Source organism: Eleutherodactylus coqui, chromosome 1 (assembly GCF_035609145.1).
Source record: "Eleutherodactylus coqui strain aEleCoq1 chromosome 1, aEleCoq1.hap1, whole genome shotgun sequence".
In the NCBI taxonomy this organism is placed as follows: Eukaryota; Metazoa; Chordata; class Amphibia; order Anura; family Eleutherodactylidae; genus Eleutherodactylus; species Eleutherodactylus coqui.
Window position 1 is genome coordinate 480,279,203 of NC_089837.1, and position 22,422 is coordinate 480,301,624.

The 22,422-nt window shown below is 43.7% G+C and overlaps 1 protein-coding gene across 2 annotated transcripts in view; it reads right to left on the bottom strand.

Moving 5' to 3' along the window:
• Positions 1-2,730: 2,730 nt before the first annotated feature.
• Positions 2,731-22,422, bottom strand: part of RDH5 (retinol dehydrogenase 5) — a 41,459-nt gene continuing 21,767 nt past the window's right edge. Inside the window, exons 1-5 of one of the 2 annotated variants that reach the window (XM_066585464.1) lie at positions 21,289-21,370; positions 9,043-9,372; positions 7,973-8,231; positions 6,171-6,334; positions 2,731-3,859 (exon numbers count right to left, since the gene is read on the bottom strand). In XM_066585464.1, the coding sequence (XP_066441561.1) occupies positions 3,636-3,859; positions 6,171-6,334; positions 7,973-8,231; positions 9,043-9,355 (960 nt within the window). In that variant the 5' untranslated portion in view covers positions 9,356-9,372; positions 21,289-21,370 and the 3' untranslated portion in view covers positions 2,731-3,635. Of the gene's footprint in view, positions 3,860-6,170; positions 6,335-7,972; positions 8,232-9,042; positions 9,373-21,288; positions 21,371-22,422 lie in introns of those variants that run through there. The other variant, XM_066585473.1, reaches the window with a different exon arrangement.

Below are 22,422 nucleotides of genomic sequence, written 5' to 3' on the forward strand. Positions count from 1 at the left end.
ATACCAGAACCAAGCGTACTGAATAGTAAAGCCTCATGCCCACAGCCGGGTTTGATTCCAACTGCAAAATCTTGCAGCGGAATTAGACCCTGTGCCCTGGCAGTGACCCCCGCGTACCTGTCAGTTGTCTTCTAACTCTGCTTTGCGGATGTGCCGGCTGGTGCACCGCCACACATGCGCACTGCAGAGAGTCACGCCGGTGATGACAAGGATCCGCCACGACTCGCAGTGGGACGGATGGGTTCCATTGACTGCAATGGAAGCCGTCCGTGCGAGCCTCACACTAGAATAGGACATGCTGCAATTTTTCCCCCGTGAGCAGAAAATTGCAGTTGATTTCCGCTCATGGCCATGGAAAACCGTTTTCCTTGCATGCCTTATGGGGAGTATGTGCTGCGGGATCCGGAGGCGAAGGCTCGCTTCAGATCCCGCAGTGCAAATACGTCTGTGGGCATTGGGGCTTACAGGACTAGAATTAACTATAACTTAGCTCCCTTCATAGATACTCTAGCAAAACCAAGCTTAGATACGGTACCAGTGCTAAGCTCACTACATAGGTACAGTACCAAGCTTACTACATAGATACAGTAATAAAATTGAGCTTAGATTATAGACACAAGAATCGAACCAAGCTTACTGCATAGATACGGTACCAGAACACAGTTTCCTGCATAGCTACAGTACCAGGAGCAAGCTTACTACATTGATACTTCCGAAGTCTTGGAGAGAGAAAGTGTGTGTTGCTTGGAAATTGCATATTATTCTTGTAAATTATGCAGTAGTAATCAAAAAGAATGTATGTTGTTGTTGAAGTCTGAACACCACTCCCCGCTACGGCCATTGAAGGCAGATCTGCTGTAGATCCAAAGCAAATCTGCAGAAAATTGGCAGCATTAATTGACAGCAAGTCAATTGTTATATCTACCTTCATGCAGCAATCCATGAGCATGGAAGGACCTGCAGCGGCAAAGAAGCAATGCCACGCTATTTCTTCATAAGCTGAGCATTGTTATTGGAGGGAAACACAGGACCCCTCCTCCTCCTCCTCCAAGTGTCGAAGACACTTGGCAAGGAGCTCCGCTCCCCCTACTAAATGGCTTCTCCACTGTGGAAGCTGAATCTTTCACCCAAACCTGCATCACCAATGCAGCGGACACAGTTTATTGGGAAGCCATGGGAGGTTATTATTAAAGTTCAGGTCATTTGGTGTGGTGAGGAGGGCCTGTGAGTCCCTCTGGCTTAGGGTCTGGGTCACAACTGCGACCCCTATAGCTACGCTACTGGCTGTGATGGGAATACCTCTCTGTATACCACATTCACCATTTTGCTGAATTATTACAATAGCCGAACGGGCTGTTCTACACTATTTCCGTAACTCCCATTCATTACTATGAGAGTTATGGAAACGTCTTTGCAGGATACAGGTACTGCTGTCTCAGCCAAGACTGACCGAGATGGGAATACGCCTTTAAAGACGTTGTCCAAGATCAGCTGCTTTCTTCCAAAACTGACACCTCACCTATCCACAGTTCATCTGTGATATCAAACAGAGTGAATGTAGTGGTATGCCGCTGTTTTTGAAAGAAAGCAGCCATTTTCTTTATATTCTATACAAGCCTTTTGATAACTTGAAAGAAGAGGAATAGGGAAATGCTCATAAACTTGTATATCATCTGTAGACTAATTATATTACTAGTCAGAAAATGGAGACAGTATATTTTTCATTATACACTGCCCTACCAAAAGTATTTGGATACCCCTATCAGTAGAGTGGATTGTGTCTTATTAACATGTCATGTGCACTAAACCATGCTACATAGGATGGAGACCCTTGGAGATGTCAGCCATAGTTTGGGATGCCATTGGATATACACGTTATGCCTCTGTAGGCAAGCCTGCCTTCAAAATGCATCTACAATGGTGCAAGGAGTGTTCTCATTGGACAGTGGAGCAATGGAAGAACATTCTATGGAGTGACGAATCACGCTACTCAATCTTCATGTCAGATGGATATTCCTGGGTCTGGAGGAGGCCTGGGGAACATGTTTTGCCTGAGTGTGCTGTGTCAACAGCTAAGTATGGTTCTGTTATGGTCTGGGGATGTTTTAGGTGGCATGGGTCGGGGTCCTTTGGTTCTAGTGGCAAGAATCATGAACACGGAGGTGTACCTTGACATTCTAGACCAGTGTTTCCCAACTCCAGTCCTCGGGACCCCCAACAGGTCATGTTTTCAGGATATCCTATAGTAGAACACCTGTGGCAATGTCTGAGGCACTGACAATAATTACATCACCTGTGTAATACTGGGGAAATCCTGAAAACATGACCTGTTGGGGTGCCTTAATGGGGTTCTGTCATTAGAAAAAAAGTTAAATACTTACCTATTCTTCACTAGGCAGTCTTCTTACCGCATCTTCTCCTTGTGATCTCCTACAGTCCCCTGGGTCCCATCCCCTCCAGCCGGGTAGATCCTCTTCTTCCTGTGAGGTTACGTACATTGCTGGCATTCTGCTTCCTGCAGCACAATGTACGTTACATCACTAGTGACGTAGTGTTCACTGCCTAGCAGGGAATGCCAAGCTATTGCTGAGACTACGCAAGTGCGCTGTCTCGCTGAAGTAGTATATGAACACTCGCAGCGAGACAGCGTGCATGCGTAGTCTCGGCAATAGCTTGGCATTCCCTGCTAGAGAGTGAACACTATGTCACTAGTGAGGTAACCTACACTGACCTACCGGAAGGGGAATGCAGAGAATGGACGCTCCATAACAGGAAGAAGAGGATCCGGACGGCTGGGGGTGAGGTGACCCGGGGGACTGGAGGAGCCAGGAGAAGATTGGGGAGGAGAAGATGCGGTAAGGAGACTGCCCGTGGAGGAATAGGTAAGTATTGATTTTTTTTTCTGATGAAAGAACCCCTTTAAAGACTGGAGTGGGAAAACACTATTCTTGCCACATTTTTGGCAGCACATTCTGGGAATGTCAGCCGTACTTCCAACAAGACAACGCACCTTGTCACAAATCTAACGCTGGTTTACGTTGTGTTGAGGATGTGGATGTTGTACGATTGTGCAGTTAGTCCAGAGTCCCGACCTGAACATCTTTGGGACAAAGTGCAACGTCACATCAGGAAATATGAACAGCGTCCATCTTCTGTGAGAGAACTCGCCAGACATTTGCAGGATGAATGGAGGGAAATCTCAGCTAACATGTGTCAGACGTTAATAGAAAGTATGCCACAGAGAGTCATTAGGGCCAAAAGGAGGCCAATTAAGTATTACCATATGGAAATAAATACTACCTTTGATTTTTGGCTCAGATTACTTTTGGTAGGATAGCAAATATGAATATTTCTAAAGTGGTTTATGTTTACTTCTATAGAAACCCAAACTATAAAAAAAAACTAGTATTATGTTAGTTATTTTTTGCTTTAGTGTACTATGGAGATGTGTCAGATTATCACTACAAAGACATTGCATCATGTGAGTCGTCATCAGCGGCTTATTTCTGACTTGTCATCCAGACCTGATCCCGTTAAATCAAACGCTCACACTGGTTCCACCAAGAAGCCAGCGGGCTGCTACAAGTCTAATGAGCACCAATTCACAGTCTCACAGTCATTTCCAAGAATGTATGTTAGTGGACTCTCTGTGCTGGTTTGGGGAGAACAAGGGCAAGTACAGCATCCACAATGAAGGCCGGCATGTAGGATGCAGGTAGCCACACCAGCTTGGCATCCCATCCCGGACTGTATCTTGTTCGCGGGTACACCGCTTGTAAGGCATGCTCAATACATTTAGGCACTTTGGAGATATCGGTATCACAGATGAAATTCATGATCAGCCTTTGCACTTTCATATCTGGTTTTAAGAAAAAAAATGTAGAAAATGTTAAATATGGAAAGGAAGCATTCAATAAAGGATTTAATACTAAAATCATATGGCAAATGTATACTCAGGATCGAACTGGGAAAAGAAAACTATGATAACAGGAAAAGAAGGCAACAAAATGTTCTAAAACAGCTATGTACTTTTTAACCCACTAGAGACCACAATAAGCCTTTTACCTAACCTCACTAATGGGCTTTAAAACTGCACATACTTATTTTTAAGGAGGTGGCTTGGCTGACTACTGACAGCCAGGTTCCTGCTCTACCAGCCAGTAGCAGAGAAACCTCAGATTCTAGCAGTTTAATCGCTTACATGCCACAATCAATAGCAACTGCAGCTGAGCAGATGACAGGAAGTGGGGGCTGCTTTTGTCACCCATCCACACCCTACAGTGCTATTGCAAGTTACTAATGGTTTCCCATGACAGCCGGAAGCCTGACAAAGGCCTCCAATACCTGCCGTGTAACTTGGTAGAATGCACTATTCTAGCAATTGAACAATCACATCTTCCATTGACTATAATTGGGTCCGTTTGGATTCCGCCCAGCTGCCCAACGTTTTACTGGCCATAAAAGTCTTGCATACAGCGCGACTTCTTCTGGTATTTTGTGCCAGATCTGTGACGGAGCCTCGGAAGGCAGGTTCCAGCGCTGATGTAAAAGCAGCCTTAGGCCCAAGGTCCACGGGTGGGCTGGATTTGCGAAATCCACAAAGGGCACTCGTGCGGAAGATCCATAAATCAAGTCACCCATAGGTATACATAGGCATCTGTAAATGGAATAAAGTATGCAGATCTGATTTGCGGACCCTTTGGTCCGGGAAAATAAATAAATAAATAATCGCAGCATGCTCCATTTCGATACGTATCAAGCACGGACGGCTTTCTTAGAAGTCAATGAATGCCATCCGGTCCGCGGTCTGTCCACAACTGAATTGCAGATGGGAGGCGGATTTAACGGGAAAGCAGGAGTTTAAAAAAAACAACTTACTTCCGCACACATCCACAGTGAAGAAGATAGAAGACCCGAACGGGTAAGTAGAAGACCAGCAGTGTCCTCGCCTGCAGGAGGGTCGGGTTCTGCTGCCGGCTCCCGCATGGGGAATTTGAACCGCCCGTGGACGAGGCTAACCCAGAAAACAGTATACTGGAAACATCTGCACCTCTTCGGTGTTTTGGATCCACAGTTATGCAGAAATTGGCACAAAATAAACTACATCGATAGGGTGATTTTTTCACGTTTTTCCCGCATTTTATATGTTAAGATCAGTAATGAGGCTGCTGGCTAATTTTTTTATATTCGTACACAGAGCAGAATTTAATGGCACATTTTTTTCAGCATTACTATGCAAAAAATGGTTCCTTTTACAGTGCATCTTTCCTACTTTTAGTGCAGCCTAAATTGTGCGTGCGCCACTTTTGTAAATTTGGTGCAATTTAACACTGCCAAGCTCTAAAAAGAATTGGCGCAGTATACGTCGATATTTATAAGTTAAGGTCATTAAATTGTGGCATCCTGCTAACAGTCCATCTGATTTCTAATTTTCTGTAATGGATCCATAGGTTTTCAATGGGGCTTCCATCATTATCTTCAAGTGTCCATTGTCAGATTTCCGTCAAGATCCATAATCAAGTGACCAGACGAAGTGAGACTCATTTTTCTATTCTGTTGAACAACAAGATCCCAATGGATCCATTTTTTGTTTTTAACACTCCAAGTCTACGGCACCAGGATGATACAGATTTAGGCATCCTGTCACACCATGTTTGACATCCATTTTTTGGCCATACGTAAGAGCCCTAAAGTTATAAATTCCTGTATTTCAAGAAACACGGCTCATTTTGGGCACTATTTAATGATTAGTTGCCGTTGTGCAAGGACTATATCTCGTCTACCAGTATTTGTGAGCTATGAAATTCATTGTCTCGGTCCATTAAAGAGTAATTGCACTTTTTGCAAACTTTTGACATATCCAAAGTTTTAATCAATGGTGTCCCACTGCTAATATCTACGGGGCCCCTGTGCAACTGCACTTATGGGATGTCCATCTTTGAGTCTTTTGCAGCACCTTAAGGTAGAAAATGTGGTCCAAAATTGTTGTACAGGCCTGGTCTGGAGCAATTTCCTCATTGTACCTTGTGTAACTATAATCTGTACAATCTCTGTTGGCAATGGCTGTAGGAAATAACAAAGGAAATAACCCGGTCAACTCTAGAGAAATGTATAGCGAGCCGTTTTTGTCGCTCTGTATAACTTAAAATCCGATACTCCCAGAAACTCACATTTTTGGTAATATACATCTCCGTAACTCTTCTTCGTCTCAGGGGGCATCTGGTCCCAAAGCTGCCTCAGGGAATGTTCAATAGAGTCCAGATCGGTTACTGCAGTCTTGAAGAAGCCAGGCTCTATAATACAAACCTTGACACCAAAGTGCTGCAAGTCTCTTCTGCAGGATGAATGGGAAATCACATTACATTTATTATACCAGATGTTATTCATACATGTGAGGTGTTCTTAGTGGCTGCTATGGGGTCCAACAACTAAGGGAGCCCATTCCCATTTAGACATACATTTGCAAAAAAGGTATTCAAGCCCCACTGCAAATAGGTTTATTAACCAAATTTACAAATGTTCAGCTGTTTTCACAAAAAAAACAAAAAAACAATCAAACAAGACTAATAGTGTAGCACAAATAAATTAGTTGCATCAGGTGTGCTTGAGATAAAACACACCTGTAGGGGTTAGGGCTTTATTGACTGTGATGTTTGATTGCATGTTAGAACTATGACTAATGCTGCATTTACATTGAATGATTCATTCAGAAAATCATTGAAATGAGCAAAACTGAATGATAATCGTTCAGTTTAAACATGAGCCAATGACTTTATGATGAATGAGAATCATGCGCTTCGTATTCATCGTTCAGTTTCAGCTGGCATAAAACCAGTTGCGACTCATGCAGTTTAATCACTGATTGTTCAGTATTTCACATAGGAATGTGAAAGACTGAAGACTAGTGCGTGTATTGTTCCGCTGCAGGCTCCCCCTGGAGAATTCAGCACCATGGACAGCAGACACAGTGTGTGGTCCTGCTAATTAGCTGTTCTGCCAGCCAGGGTGAGAACTGAGAACAGCTGTAACAATGTTATCAGATCTCTGCTGGCAGAGCACAGCATGCGGTCCTGCTTATCAGCTGTTCTGCTGAAGGACAGTTTTCAAGCAAAACTGAAAAACGTTGTTCGGCAGAAAACTGAAAGATGGGCACATTTAGACACAAAGATTATCGCTCAAAAGACGGTTTTTGAGCGAATTTTGAGTGATAATCTATGTGTCTAAATGGGGCTTAAGCTTTTCTAACAATACTAATTGTGTATTATAACTGAGAGAACACATAGTATTTTTTACATTGAGCCAACAACCTTATATACTATAAACTCTAAAAACATGGACAAAATGATCTGATCTATCAAACTCCAAATGATCTGACCTGCTAATAACTATTTTAAACCAGTCATGGTTCATTAAAGTAATACTGCAGTCCTACATTTTACTATCATTGGAATCATTTGTTGCATCAATGTTCTAAGGAAAATGTATTTGTATGTTAATTAACAGCTCAGACGATGACCATGATGACTAATCATCGGGTCGTCCATATGGCCAAAATCTTGGTAAAAAATTAATACAAAGGCGATTAAGCTTCAATTTCCATACAGATTCTTGTAACATCTGTTTTCATAGAGCAGAATCATAATAAGTAATGAGTAGTACAGCTGATAAAACACGATACATAATTCAGACTGTTCGCTCGGCAGCAGCTCGTATTTTAACTCCGACTTTTAATCTGCCTCTGCCATCTAATGTCATTGAGTTTTTATGCAGAATGTGGTGACATCGTAGTGGAAAAAAGAGTAATGGCGCCTTCTCGTAAACATTACGGAAAGCATCAAATCTGAAATTTCCATATGTGTCTATATGCATTGCCTTTTAACTAGCAGCCTACGGGTTCAATGGGGCTTTCTAGGAAGTTGAAGTGCTTAGAAGAAGTTGGAATGAAAGTGTATACACTTATAATGCTTCTTACCTGAGACTATCGGAGAAAGCCTCCACAGCATACTTAGACACACAGTAACCCCCTCCATTGGCTGATAGTCTCCCAAGTACGCTGGCCATGTTAACAATCCGTCCTTGTGTCTGTTTTACTAACGGCAGAAAAGCTAGAGTCACTCCAATAGTGCCAAATGTATTCACTTCCATAACTTTCCGGTAGTCACCGAGTGTCATCCACTCTGTTGGACCAATTGGGTTGGCAACACCAGCATTGTTCACTAGACCATAGAGACCTACAGTGGGTGAAAAAAAGTTGATGTCGAAGAACAATCTGAAGAAAGATGCAAAAAAAGTCTGGAATATAAGAAGCTATTGAGAACTGAAAAGGCCGAGACATCAAAACACAAAGAAGAGGCATTTGAGGAGTAAACACACAGTAGGAGGTTGCAATACATGGTATTGCTATTGCAGAGGCCCACACAGAAATGTCAGTGGTGATGGGCCGGCTCCTCTCTCCGCATGCCCAGGCTGCCCGGCGCTGGTGCATAGCAGAGAATGAAGATGTTGGGAGAGGGTAAGCCGCAGGCCTCTGCAGCGGCATGGGACCGCATCCCGCTGCGAAGATTCTTGCAGCGGGATCCGACCTGGCTGTCTGCAGGCGGCCATACTCATGTTCCTCCACTGTCTGCTCGCAAAGCCACCACTTGTTGGTGACTACTTATGTGCATGCTTACAAGAACAGGACAAGTCCTCTTCAGTAGTAGTAATCTACACTATAGAATGAGTCATGATTTTGTGGGTGGACAGATCATTTCTAATGATGGCTCCAAGTCGCGGCCATCATTCTCTACATTACTTACATAAGGTGTCCCTCTCTCCATGGGTTGGGGGAGGGGGTTATTGACTCTCCTTTTGAAAATGCAGTTTAAACATTTATTAGACATTTCTGTAATTTGCACCTTTTTGAAAATAGAAAAAAGTCAAATAATTAAAAGAAACGAGGAATGTGAAAAAAAAAAACTAGAGAGATCCCTGCCCATCAGATATACACTCAAGTACTGCTGGCATATTATTAGTTTACGCTTCTTATGATTGATTTCTTACCTCTGTCCCCAACCTCTGCCTTCACCCATTCCACCGCTTTCCTAATGCTGTCTGGATTGGTGACGTTCAGTAAAGTGGTTTTCAGTCCCGTAGGACAAGCTTTTTGCAGGTCATTTGCTCCTTTTTCCGTGAGGCATCCCGCTAGGACTTGAAAACCTTTCTTGTTCAGTCTTCTAGCCAGTAGATTGCCAAAGCCAGTATCACATCCCGTGATGAAAACATGTTTGTCAGACAGTCGTGAGATAGTCTGTCTGTCTCTCAGAAACCATCCAATAGCCCACGCAATGGCAAACAGGATCACGTAGCACCACATGGAGTCCTATGAAAGGCCTACATTAAAAAAGAAGGCAAAGAAATATCCACTGTCTATTGCTATAATCATTAGTAAAAAAATGATATGAGAAGCAAAAAAACCTAAATCTTGTATGTCATATCCAACGCCATCCACCTCATGGCCCCAACGCAACATATATTTGCTAAACTGTTATTGGCTACATAAATATGAATAGAAGGAAACATTGCATACATACATGGTAGATAAAAGTTATACACAATAAGTTGGCTGACAGCTGTCTTCTCAGCACCTCCATACACATGCATGCTCGGCTTAGCGGAACGTGCATGTGTTCAGAACCAAGAGAGGTGGGAGAAAGCCATTATCAGACCTCTAGCAACAGCTTATCTCCTGAAGAACAATAGAATCAGGCAGTTGGAATCCAACTGCCTGATCCTTATCTTCCAAGACATGATGGAGAGGCCCCTGAAATTGGTGATTCTGCGAATATACATCTAAAATTGTATGGTCATCCTTAATCTGAAACACAGTCTAACCAACTGCAGTGACTGAGACACAAGGCCCACGCTGAGGAGCTGGTGGGGGTAGAGATGCACTTGTCACAGTGGCTCTACCAGACTCCTCCCCGGAGGGACGCATGCAATGTCAGCTAAGGCACCGCTAGGCCTCTTCCAGGCAACGCTGGGTAGCGGTTACTTGTATAAATGTGTAGTGGACTGAAGAAATTGTCACTCGTGACGCCACCGTTCCTTCACACTGTTGATTATCTGGCAGTAGAAAAAATAGAGTCCACACACTGTTAACTTTAGAGAACTCAATCACTGGGAACCGGCAGGGACTAGAAACTTTCCTTCTTGCTTTGCAAGATACTTACACGCCAGTGCAAAAAGACAGTTTAGAAGACGGTCAGGGAGGAGGACATGGGGTGAAACCGGGCCTACAGTTGCTCCCTGTATGACTCCGCTCCTGGACACACACACTCCGGGATGCAAGGTAACACCAGATGGGGACAACACACTGCAGACACTCACTTAAGATTAGTAGCTTAAGCACTGCACAGCGGACTCTGTCTCTTCTCTCACTCCTTAACCCCTTCCCGCTATATGACATACATATACATCATGCAGCGTCGGGGTTTGTATGAAAAGAGATCTCTTGATACAGCGTGGACGTCAACTGTTTATTACAGCTGACACCCGCTGGCAATAGCTGCAATCAGCCGCGCGGCTATTAACCAGAAGCCGTGTGGGTGTCATGGCATCCGGGGGCCTTCTGCCTTAGCAGTCTCCCTGTCAAGCCATTCTATAATGCTATAGCATTACATCATACTGCAGGAGCGATCAAAGCATCACTAGTTGTGGTTCCCTAGTGGGGCTAAAAAAAAAATTTTAAAAAGTTAAAATTAGATCAATAAAAAGTTTTACTAATTGTAACAAAAAAAAAGTAATACAAGTTTAAATCACCCCCCTTTTGCCATATCTATAATAAAATCTAAACCATAAAACAAAAATACATATTTGGTATCGCCGCATCCGTAAAACTCTGATCTATCTATATACCCAGCACGGTGAATGTCGTCCGTAAAAAAAAAAAGAACGCCAGAAATGCACTTTTTCAGTCACCCTGTCTCCCAGAAAAAATGCAATAAAAAGCAATCAAAAAGTAGTATGTATTCCAAAATGGTAAACTACAGGATGTCTTGCAAAAAATGAGCCCTTGCACAACTATGTCAACGGAAAAATAAAAAAGTTATTGCGCGCAGAAAATAATTTAAAAAAATTAAATGTCTTTGAAAAAATAAAAGTAGTACAGCAAAAAAGAAAAAACACTAGAAAAATTTGGTATTGTAGTAGTCGTACTGACCCATAGAATAAAGTTATCATGTCATTTTTGTTGCAGTTTGTGCGCCGTAGAAACAAGACGCACTGAAAGTAGGCGGAATGACGTGGTTTTTTTTTTTATTTTACTCCACTTAGAAGTTTTTCAGTACATTATATGGTACATTAAATAGCACCATTGAAAAATACAACTCGCCCCGCAAAAAACAAGCCCTCATACAGCGACGTTGATGGATAAAGGAGTTACGATTTTTTTAAAAGGGGAGAGGAAAAAACGAAAAAGGGAAAAAAGAGCTGCGTCATTAAGGGGTTAAATGGGGTTCCTGGAATTGGGGACATCAGGGTACCTTCCCTCAGCTTCCCCCATCTCTTCACCCCATGAGGGGTGAAGGTACCCCCATGTGGCTGGCACTCTCACTGCACTCTCAACCGTTGAAGAAGATGGAACTCCAGACTCTCTCAATCACTCATATTTATATCATACAACATCACATGACTAGACAAACTTGTTACATTTCCAGACATATCCCAGCCACTTTCAGACATTAACCTCTTGCATGCTGCAGCTGTGAAATACACATAATAGAAGACAAGATACTTTGCACAGTGCATCCACATAAAAGACATGACAAGGATGACAATTATGGAGGGGCCAGACATACGTGTTTTGGGCCGCTACACAACAACAGACTTGAAGGGTTTGTCTGAGTTATGAAAGGCCATCTTACTGGGACCCCTGTGGTGTAAAATAAGAAAGCAGCTGATACTCACCTCTCGCTACTCGTCCCCCATTGCTAGCTTAGGTCTCCGCTGTATTTGTTTACAGGCTTCCTCTGATATCCCGTAAACCTTATGCTGCAGTCAAGGACAACGTTCAGCAATGGTTTCTAAATGCTGTTCTTGGCTGCTGTAGCATGGTTTTAGACTTTTTCGCCTCTAAAGATGATGTCAGCAGGAGCTGTCGGTGGGGGACGAATGGGGAAGCCAGGAGAGGCGAGTATCAGCCACTTCCTTATTCTACACCACCGGGAATCCGTTGAGATGGCCTTTTATTACTTGGCCGACCCCTTTATTAAGTAATGTATGGATACAAATTGAACCCAAAGATGATAATGTTTTCGGTAGAATGGTGGCTTGTTATAGAAACACTCATGGGCAAAACTCGCACGGTGCTATGTAGGCATAGTAGTGCTATGCCTACTGCAGGGCCGAAGGTTACCATGCACAACACTCTGATTCTCCGTAAAGTGTTCTCCTAATCTGTGTCATGCTCCGCCCCCTCAGCTCCGGCACTAGGCGTAACATAGTGCCAGGAGTGCTCCTTTAAGTACAGATGGTAAGACATGACAATTCACACAACGGGGTCAATGAACACATTGGATTATAATTGTAAGCAATAAATAAGCAAAAGCGTAAAGCAATGCCTATATAAGAGCAGAACACGTCATTCTAGAAGAGAGAAGTGGTTTTCGCTCAGTATTTCAACATTCCTGGCTGTAGATTTATTGTGAAAGCCGCGTATAGTGTGTGGCCGTTTCATCATTTCATTGTGAACAACTGTTCTCTCTGTCTTCATGGAGAATATAAGGGGAAGGTCTGTAATTAAACCCATGTACTACCTGCGTCACCACCTAGACAGCGGAACATCGAGTAGAATTATGCAGCTTTTTATAGTTTTAATTTCAATAGTAAATCATATACTCTAGACCTTCGAAATTCATGTTCAGTGCATTCAATCATATTTAATGGGGTTTTCCAGGGAGAATACTATTGATGACCTATCGTTAGGATAGGTCATCAATAGTTGATCTTCTGGGGTCCGTCGCTCTCCTTGATTTCAATGGAAGCCATGCCTGCAATTACAAGCGCTGGCCACTACACAGAGGTCGGCGCAGAGACTTCCGCTGCTTCTGCTCCAACCTCTGTGTATTTGCGGCGCTGACAGCAAGCTCCCACTTAACTGATTAGTCGGGGGCCCCGAGCAATGGACCCAAGACCATCAACTATAATTATTTATTTTTCAGAGGACACAGTTGTTCAAAGGCTTATTTTTTGCAAGACGTCCTGCAGTTTCTATTGGTGCTATTTTGGTGTACTTATGACTTTTTGATAGTTTTTATTACATTTTTTTTTGGAGACAGGATGACCAAAAGGCACGATTCCGAAGTAGTGAATTTTCTTTCTAATGACATGGGGTAAATAATGTGCTACTTTGATAGATTGGACCTTTATGGATACAGCAATACCAAATACGTTTTGAGGGTTTATTTATTTCAATTGTATTGTAAGTATGGGAAAAGGAATGTAATACTATTTTATTTTTTTAAATAAGTAATGAAACTTTTTTACATTTTTTTCTTTAGTCCCCAGAGGGAACATCTTAAGGAATGATGAGATGCCTTAGAGGGGTGGTAAGTGCCGGAGTCTGGCATATGAACACTGAGAAAGATTAGATGAGGTTTCAAATGATGGGCGATTCTCTAGAAGTGACTTTCCGTTAATGGAGGAACTTCATAGGTGTGCAAACCTGTTGTGGGTGATTGTCTCATAACAACTTGGAGACACTTTATAAAGATCCACCCATCGTATTATTGTTGTGGGAAGACCTGGAGTTTAAGCATCTTGATACAAGTGCATATGTGCATGAAACTACAGGTCTCAGCCGGCCTGCTAATGGAATACCCCACATGCAGGGGCGTAATTATAGGGGATGCGGTTGCACCCGGGTCCAGGACCCTTAGGGGGCCCATAAGGCCTCTCTTCTCCATATAGGGAGTTTAGTAGTATGAATAAAGCATTATAGTTTCTTACCCTGTAACAGATTTTGCATTGGGGTCCAGGAGCTTCAAGTTGTACCTCTGGTGTATGGGTACAGATCGAGAGGGGGAATGGGGGGGGGGGGGGGGGGGGGCTGGGATGATTTAGTGAATCCTGCATTGAGCAGGGGGTTGGACCAGATGACCCTGGAGGTCCCTTCCAACTCTACATTCTATGATGCCCAGCTGAACTTTTGCACCTAGGCCCCTGAGCCTTTTGTTACGCCCCTGCCCACATATGCTATCTATTAAGCCCGCTATACAATGAGGGTGTAGGTTCCCAGCAGTGACGTGACTATATTGTTAACAATGCTATAAATTATACGTGTTTCCGTGAGGGCCCCACGGTTTGGCAAATTATAGTGGTTTTAATTGTATTTTATGATTTGTCATTAAATTATGGTTTTTATCTCCATATGATAGAATGAACTGAGTCTGAATTTCAGTCTGGAGTCTATGATTTACTATTGGATGTCTGTAATTACATCGCCAACTCTAGTAGTTCTGTTACTATTTCTGTGCAGGTAGAGATGGAACAAAAGCTCTCTAAGCGCATGAATTCAGTTCTGCATGCAAAAAAGCATTTCCATCTTTACAGCCGTTGCTGCGCAGGACGCTGGCAGTAATAAGAACATACATGTTGGGGGAGGGGTGTGTAGGAAAATGTCAGAGCGATGAGACGTCCTTTAGATTTAGGCTGAATTCAAACAGACGGATTTCCACACGCATTTGCGCACTAAAAATTTGCGAAGAAAATAGATCCCATTGATTTCAATGGCTTCAATCACATGGCACATTTTGGTCGTGCAAAAATAAATACCCAGAATGCTCTTTTTTCCTGAACTTTTGCACAGGGAAAGAAAACATTCTGAACTCATGAGACTAATTGGCCATTTCAATGAAAGCATCGTTGAGAGTTCACAGAGAGCCCCTGATAGAGAGTTCAAATTGCGCCAAATTTATTAAAAAGGGACGGGCCTTTTAACATGTTGACATATCAATCCAATTACCATCTTTGCTTAGACTGTAGGGAAAAAAACCAAAACCCTTATCTTAGTAAGCCCTCCTGCTCACGGGCGCAAATTGGTTGCGAAATACGCGGCGGCCTCCACACCGCGGATCCGTAGAAAATATCGATCATAGCATGCTATGGGAAACCGGTACTTCCTGCACACTTGGGGAAAGCAATTGTGGTTTCCGCAAGTGGAGGAAAAAAATCGCAGCATGCTCCATTTTTCCACGGATTGCGTGTGGACGGCTTCCGTTGAAGTCAATGAAGACATGCGATCAGTGACCCTTCTGCAATTTACATTGCTAAGCAATGACGCTGGAAAGGCAGTAGCTTAAGAAAAAAAATGTCCATCTGCAGTACACATGAAAATGAACGTAACCAGGTACACATGAATGCCGCTGCTCCCAGGGCCGGAGTCCGCTGCGTGATTCTGCATGGTGAATGCCGTGTGCAGGAGGCCTAACTGTGGGCTATAGTTATCCTGCAAGAGAAAGCAAGATAACTGGATGATCCTAGGGGTCCAACCTCTGGAACCCCTACCAATCCTGAGAACTGGGGTCTGGGGCATCCTGCAATGAAGGCGGTGGCAGTCACACGTGCGCACCGCTGCTCCATTCATTTCAATGGGACCATCAGAGATAGCTGAACACAAATGCTTTTCCTATCCAGTGTAAAAAAGACGGATAGTTAGTTGAAATGGAGACTAGAGATGAGCGAGCATACTCGCTAAGGCAAACTACTCGAGCAAGTAGTGCCTTATGTGAGTACCTGCCCGCTCGTCTCTAAAGATTCGTGTGGCGGCGGGGGAGAGCGGGGAGGAATGGGTAGGGGGGGGGTGGAGATCTCTTTCTCACTCTCTTCCCCCCACTCCCCCTGCTCTCCCCGGCCGCTCCCCGCTCTCCCCGCCGGCACACAAATCTTTCGAGACGAGCGGGCAGGTACTCGCATAAGGCACTACTCGCTCGAGTAGTTTGCCTTAGCGAGTACGCTCGCTCATCTCTAATGGAGACCAAAGAGACTCTGTCACAAATATTTTCTCTTGTGCTACCATCCAGGCTTCCATCCACAACCAGGATTCACTGGATTCACTAAGCACAATGTCAAACCAGCCTTATGGATCTGGGTTGTACGTATCTGCTATGTATGGCTCCCATAGAGGTTCCTTACTACCCCTCTAATTCATACTTTTTTCCTGCCAGATTTGAAGGGACATGACATGTTCCATCAGATGCCATATTATGGCAGAACATTGAGCCCCTACCAGAGGCGTAACCTGAAGTTCCTAGGCCCCAATACAAAACCTGTAACAGGGCCCCCAACTATAATGCTTTATTCATAGTACTGTGCTCCCTATATGGAGAAGAGAAGTCTTATGGCCCCCCTAAGGCTCCTGGGCCCGGGTTCAACCGCATCCCCTGCATCCCTTATAGTTACGCCAGTGGCCCCTACAGTAGCACAGTTCTGCATTGTGCATGGAGCCCAAATTTGATCCTCAAGGACCTATCGTAAGCTTCAAGTTAAGCTTCTGTCCATGTCAATGCAGTCAGCTCTACGGACACGTTACGTCCAACCTATGTAGACATATAAAATAAATCCGCATCTGTTTGTAGCCGCCATCCTGAAGACTGGCGTCAGAAGTTTACATTCAACTTACTAGAATTAGCAAGTTTGTGAACTTGTAAGACTGATTGACTCCAGCACTTATTTCTTACCTCACCATGAATGTTCTTTCTCAAGCTTTGAAAGCTTTTTATTACTCTCCGCGTAGTTTTCTACATTAATAAGATGACTTCTATGAGATATGAAACAGTCCCGCTGCCTATCAGCACAGAGGACACATCAAATGGGAGTAGATTGTGAATATCATGAATAAAAATGATAGGCCACAGACAATCAGGGAATAAAACAAAATTTACATCCCATAAAACTGTTACTGTTTATTAAACCTTGACATACTGTGGATCCATAAACAGGAACAACTGTCACTTCCCTGACAGATAATACATTTTACACCAGTAATTCAACTGCAGCGTACAGAGATGGGAGTGCAGAGCCGCAATAACATATCATTTCATGCATGAGTGTTGATGTTAAAATAGGGAAAATTACAGTATGTTGGAAAATAGAGCAAGCACTTAAAGGGAATCTGTCATTGTAGTTTTGTAGTCCTCACTGAGAGCGGCATAAGATAGTGCCTGTTTCAATGGTTGCAGTGATTTATCTGCTCTGTGTATCTCAAGTTTCTCCAAAACTCTGCTCTGTGCAGTAGTTTTGGAGAAACTTGCATTTATTAATAGCACCCAGACCCAGAACTAGTTCTGCATATTCATGAGCTGCGGACTAGCCACACCCACCCCGCCATCCACCCAATCATTGGCAGATCTCTATGCACAGTAAGAGGTAGACAGCACTCAATCAGTAACAGGAGGGCAGGTGGGTGTAGCTCATGAATATCCAGGACTACTTCCTGTAGTCCTCTATGCTTGTGCTGCTACTGATAACAGGGAAGTTTTTCCAAAACTTCTGCATAGATCCACACAGCAGACATATCACTATAATCAGTATGACTGCCATTACCTTGTGCTGCCCCCAGGAAGGAGTTCAAAAAGATGCTGACAGAATCTCCTTAATACATGCAATATATATATATATATATATTTATATCTTGAATAGAGATGAGCGAGTATACTCGCTAAGGCACATTACTCGAGCGAGTAGTGCCTTAGCCGAGTATCTGCCCGCTCGTCTCTAAAGATTCGGGGGTCGGCGCGGGTGACAGGTGAGTTGCGGCGGGGAGCAGGTTGGAGCGGGGAGAAGAGAGGGAGAGAGAGATCTCCCCTCCGCATATTTGGAATTTCAGCCGCACTTAAGCAGCGCTGCTGAATAGAGCCACCTGATTGGCAGTTCGGCACCACGTGACTACACTGCGTGCACGCGGATTGCCTTAAGCAGCCGTGCACTACACACTACATTTAAGCAGGCGTGCACGATGAGCCTTGCTAACCCTAAACCTAACCCTAACCCTAATCCTAAACCTAACCCTAACCCTAAACCTAACCCTAACCCTAACCCTAAACCTAACCCCCCGCGGGTCTCGTAAAGTAGCACTCGTGCACATCTCCAAGGGGGGTCTGTGCACGGCTGCTTAAGTGTAGTGTGTAGTGCACGGCTGCTTAAGGCAATCCGCGTGCACGCAGTGTAGTCACATGGTGCCGAACAGCCAATCAGGTGGCTCTATTCAGCAGCGCTGCTTAAGTGCGGCTGAAATTCCAAATATGCCTCCCCTCTGTTCCCCATCGCTCGAGTAATGTGCCTTAGCGAGTATACTCGCTCATCTCTAATCTTGAATCAAATGTCTGTGTAGAATACATGTAATTATATATTTACATGTATTCCACAGACATTTGATTCAAGATATAAATTGCTATACTCTGCACCTATCACTGAAGGGCATTTTGTGTTCGATTTCTAATACATATATGATACGGAGGGTCTTTGAGTAGATATCAGTCAGCTATCTTACATAGTTTACCTTGGCTAAAAATTAAAATTGTTTAAGAGCCTCGTGTGGCACAGAGTGCTAAGGCAGCAGAAATGCAGTCTTAACCTCTCGCTCACGACCTGAAGGTCGTTCAATCCCCACATGGTTCAGGTAGCTGCTTTAAGGTCGACTCAGCCTTCCATCCTTCCGAGGTCGGTAAAATGAGAACCCAGCTTGGTGGGGGGGGTAATAAATAAATTACTTGAAAGAGCTGCGGAATAAGTTGGCGCCATACAAATAACAAGATTTTTAAGATTTATTTAAGAGAGATAGTTCATATGTGTGGCCCTTGACCCACTTGCAGAACTCTGCCCGAGGATGGTGCAGTAACTGAGGCAAACTAGTTCTAGTCACAATAGGTACAAGCTTGTTGGTTACAGAGCATGTAAGAGGCAAAGAGCTTGGCAGTTACAGTAATGGTACAAGACTTGGTGCTAACTGCACCTCAGTAGAGTAGGGCCAGCTGGATTGCAAAGGTGGATATCTTTTTGGGCCACTCAGTTCAAATGCCCCAATGGCTCAGTCCTCAACTGCGGGCATTTTTAATTTTTAATGGAGGCTGACTTCTACTATTTAGCTTCAGGGTTAGATATTCTCAAACCAAATGTCGAAGCTCTACATTTCCAGCAATGGCGCTTCCTAGAGCAAGCATCCATGTTAAAGCAAAAAAAAAACAAAACACGGGCGGGTGGATTAGACTTTGTACTTGAAGACATTCATTATAGCTGCAACTATAGGGGGGTAGATAGAATGTGGCCCTGGAGCACTCATCCAGCTGACTATGCCAAATGTAGTAGGGTCAGTTCTTATGTGTGGTCCTTGTCGAACTTGTGGGATCGACTTAATGATAGCGCAGTAACTGAGGTGGACACCAATGATAAACTCAAGAATACTCTAAAGGGGTATTCCAGTTACCCAAAGTTGCTGTTAAATGAATGCTAATTGTTATTAAGGCCTCCTGTCCACGGGCGATTCTGCATAGTGTTATCCACGGCGATAATCCACACGCGGGTAAAGCAATGAATGTCCGCTTAATAGTTGCATCTCTTAGTAGGGCACTTAGCTTACCAGTTACAGCCTATTTTATTTCACAGGGCATTCACTTGAACAAAATAGAAAGCAAGGCAACAGATTATGCAAAACAACTTGTCCACTTGCCAGCTTTCCTAGGGCTCTAATAGCCCCCAGTACAGATTTCCAATAATAATGGATAAAGGGGACGCTCCCCAGGCCACAGCTCCACACAGTTCAAGAGGCCAGGGCAGAATCACCACAAGGTGTAAGGCTTAGCTGGAAGCTTGCTGAACCCAACTCCATTCTCACAGAAAAATGACTCATACTCCAGTGAGTTTTTGGCTCACTAACACTGCTGCACTCACTGTAGCTGGAAGATCCGAAGGCCATATTCAAGCCCCCAGGTACTAGAGCAACCCACTGGGTCTCCACAATCACATTGTGCTTACATGATAGCTAGTGTGATAACAAGCACAACTTCTATTTACATTTTTTTTTAACCTAAAATCATGTTTTTGCGCTAAAAAAAAAATCAATCTAAAAGGCTGGCCATTAGAGGTCTCTTTCTGTTAACTGCTTACTGTCAAGTGTCTTACTTGAAAGCAGCCGACTGCAGAACACGAGGTGGAGGAGGGGGATAAGTATCGTACTTATTGATGTTTATGACAGCAGAGGGGTGAGGGAGAGAGAGACACTTAGATGTTCTGCAAGAGCTAATGACTTATTTGCCACTGTTTATTCACATGTACACTGCTCAGTACTGCTGTATACTCCTACATGATGATGTTATGTCTGTGTATGTATTACAGACAACTAGAGATCAGAATCTGTAGTTCTCTGTGCCCCAGTATATAGAACACAGCAAAGCAGCAGACTCCTCCTAGCAGTTCTGAGAGAACTGAGAATCAAGGATATAATCTGCAGAGGGAGAAAACGGGGAATAAAAGTAGAATACAAGTTATATAATGGCTAAATATATACTGTTATTGCTCATCTACACACACAACAGCTTTTTCTGAAAAGTGATCTGGAAGAATACAGCATTTTGCTAATATCTCTACATTACAGAATGACTTCACTTTCATATACTTTGTCAAACAAATACTGACTTCATACACCATAAACCTTACAATATTTATTCAGTTGTCAAACCCACAAGCAGTTGTGTTGGTGGCCGCCCCATGGCTTGCACATCTCAATTGTAAATGTCCTATTTGTCATTGATGTATTAAGTTGCGACAGGCGCCTACTTAGTTTCTTCTCTCAATCTATTATATAAATTAGAAGCTTTTTGAATCACTAATCCTTTATCAAAAGCTTAGAGAAAACTGGAATGTTGATCCAGTGTCCTCAGAAAAACAGCCAAGCGGCATAACAAGTAGAGGAGTAGATGCTCCTATTGAAAGCTTATTACATCACCATAAAGTACTAAAACACAGAAGAACATCCCAAAAATGCTGCGCAGACCTGCTGCGTCCCGTATATGCATCATACACAACTGAGACTTTATAGCCAGTCAAATCCAGAAAATGATGTTATGTCAAAAGTTGGTAGAACTCTTCCTATGGCTTCCAGATTCTTGTGTGAGCACTGAAATAATAAGTCCTAGAGCCCTGCATGGTATCACTGTGTAGAGATAGGGTTAAATAGTAACAGAGCCGGCATTGTGACAGCAGTGCCTGCCACTGACATGCAATGCACACGACAGACACGGTCATTGCAGCTCCTACCTTCCCAATCTCTTGGGCTTTTCCTGCTTGGGTGGAACAGGATCTTGGGTCTCTGGAAACAGCAACCAGCAGCTCCGTGTAGGGTCGTGCTGCGCTCGCCTCTGCCTGGCTAATTGTGAAGGCAGCCGCAGTTTGTAGGCAAAGTCCATCGGCTTTAAAGGAGAGATTTTCCTAGACTTAGTTACACAGGGGGGATGAGGAGGAGATTGTGCTGTTAACACTTAACATTGCTGGAGACAGCATATAGAGAAAAAAGGTAAAGGGGATTCGAATGAAAAATGGCAACAAGTCTACAGAAGTCTAGGGCTGAGTTCACTGAAAATCCACGAGAATTCCGCTGGAAAACCGCAGCTGAGGGGTTTTTAGGTGGATTTGCCTCCTGCATTTCCGATGCGGCCATCTCTTCCCATAGAGAGGAGAGAGGCCGCTGCGGGGAAAATAGACATGCTACGTCTTTAATTTCCGCGCCACATGGGCGTCTACGCACAGTTTGGCTGCAGCGTGTGGACGAGATTTTTGCAAGACCTCATGCACTTTGCTGGCTAATCCTGGAATCCAATGCATTAGATGGTAGCGCATATTGTCCGACCGTGAAAATGGCGGCTAATATATACTCGTGTGAATAAGCCCTTAGGCTGTATTCACACAAATGATTTTCACGTGCAAGTTCTGTTCGATTGGGATGAGGACACATCTTGCACATGAGCGGTTTCTCTCTTGGACCAATAGTCCGAGATAGAAAAATTGCAGCATGTCCTGTTTTTGTGGGCGATACTTGTTCAGGAATCACCTATTATTTGCTATGACAGCGAAATATTGAAGAGGTTTTCCCAGACTGAATTATTGCTAAGCAATATATAGTTAATCGGTCTTCAATAGTTAATCGGTGGGGTTCTGCTGCTGGGGGTCTCCAATGATCAGCTAAATGAGGTGACAGAAGTGGTTGGGGAATCACCGCTGTCACTTCAGAGGTCCAACAGAGTCCCATTCACTTGAAGGTCATGTGACTGATAAACGTGATGGTATATACCTGAGAAAAGTTTGCAGCGCTCACCTGAGCACCGCGGCCCTTCAATCAGCTTATGGGTGGGGATCATGAATGGTGGACTCCCGCTGATTAACTATTGATGACCT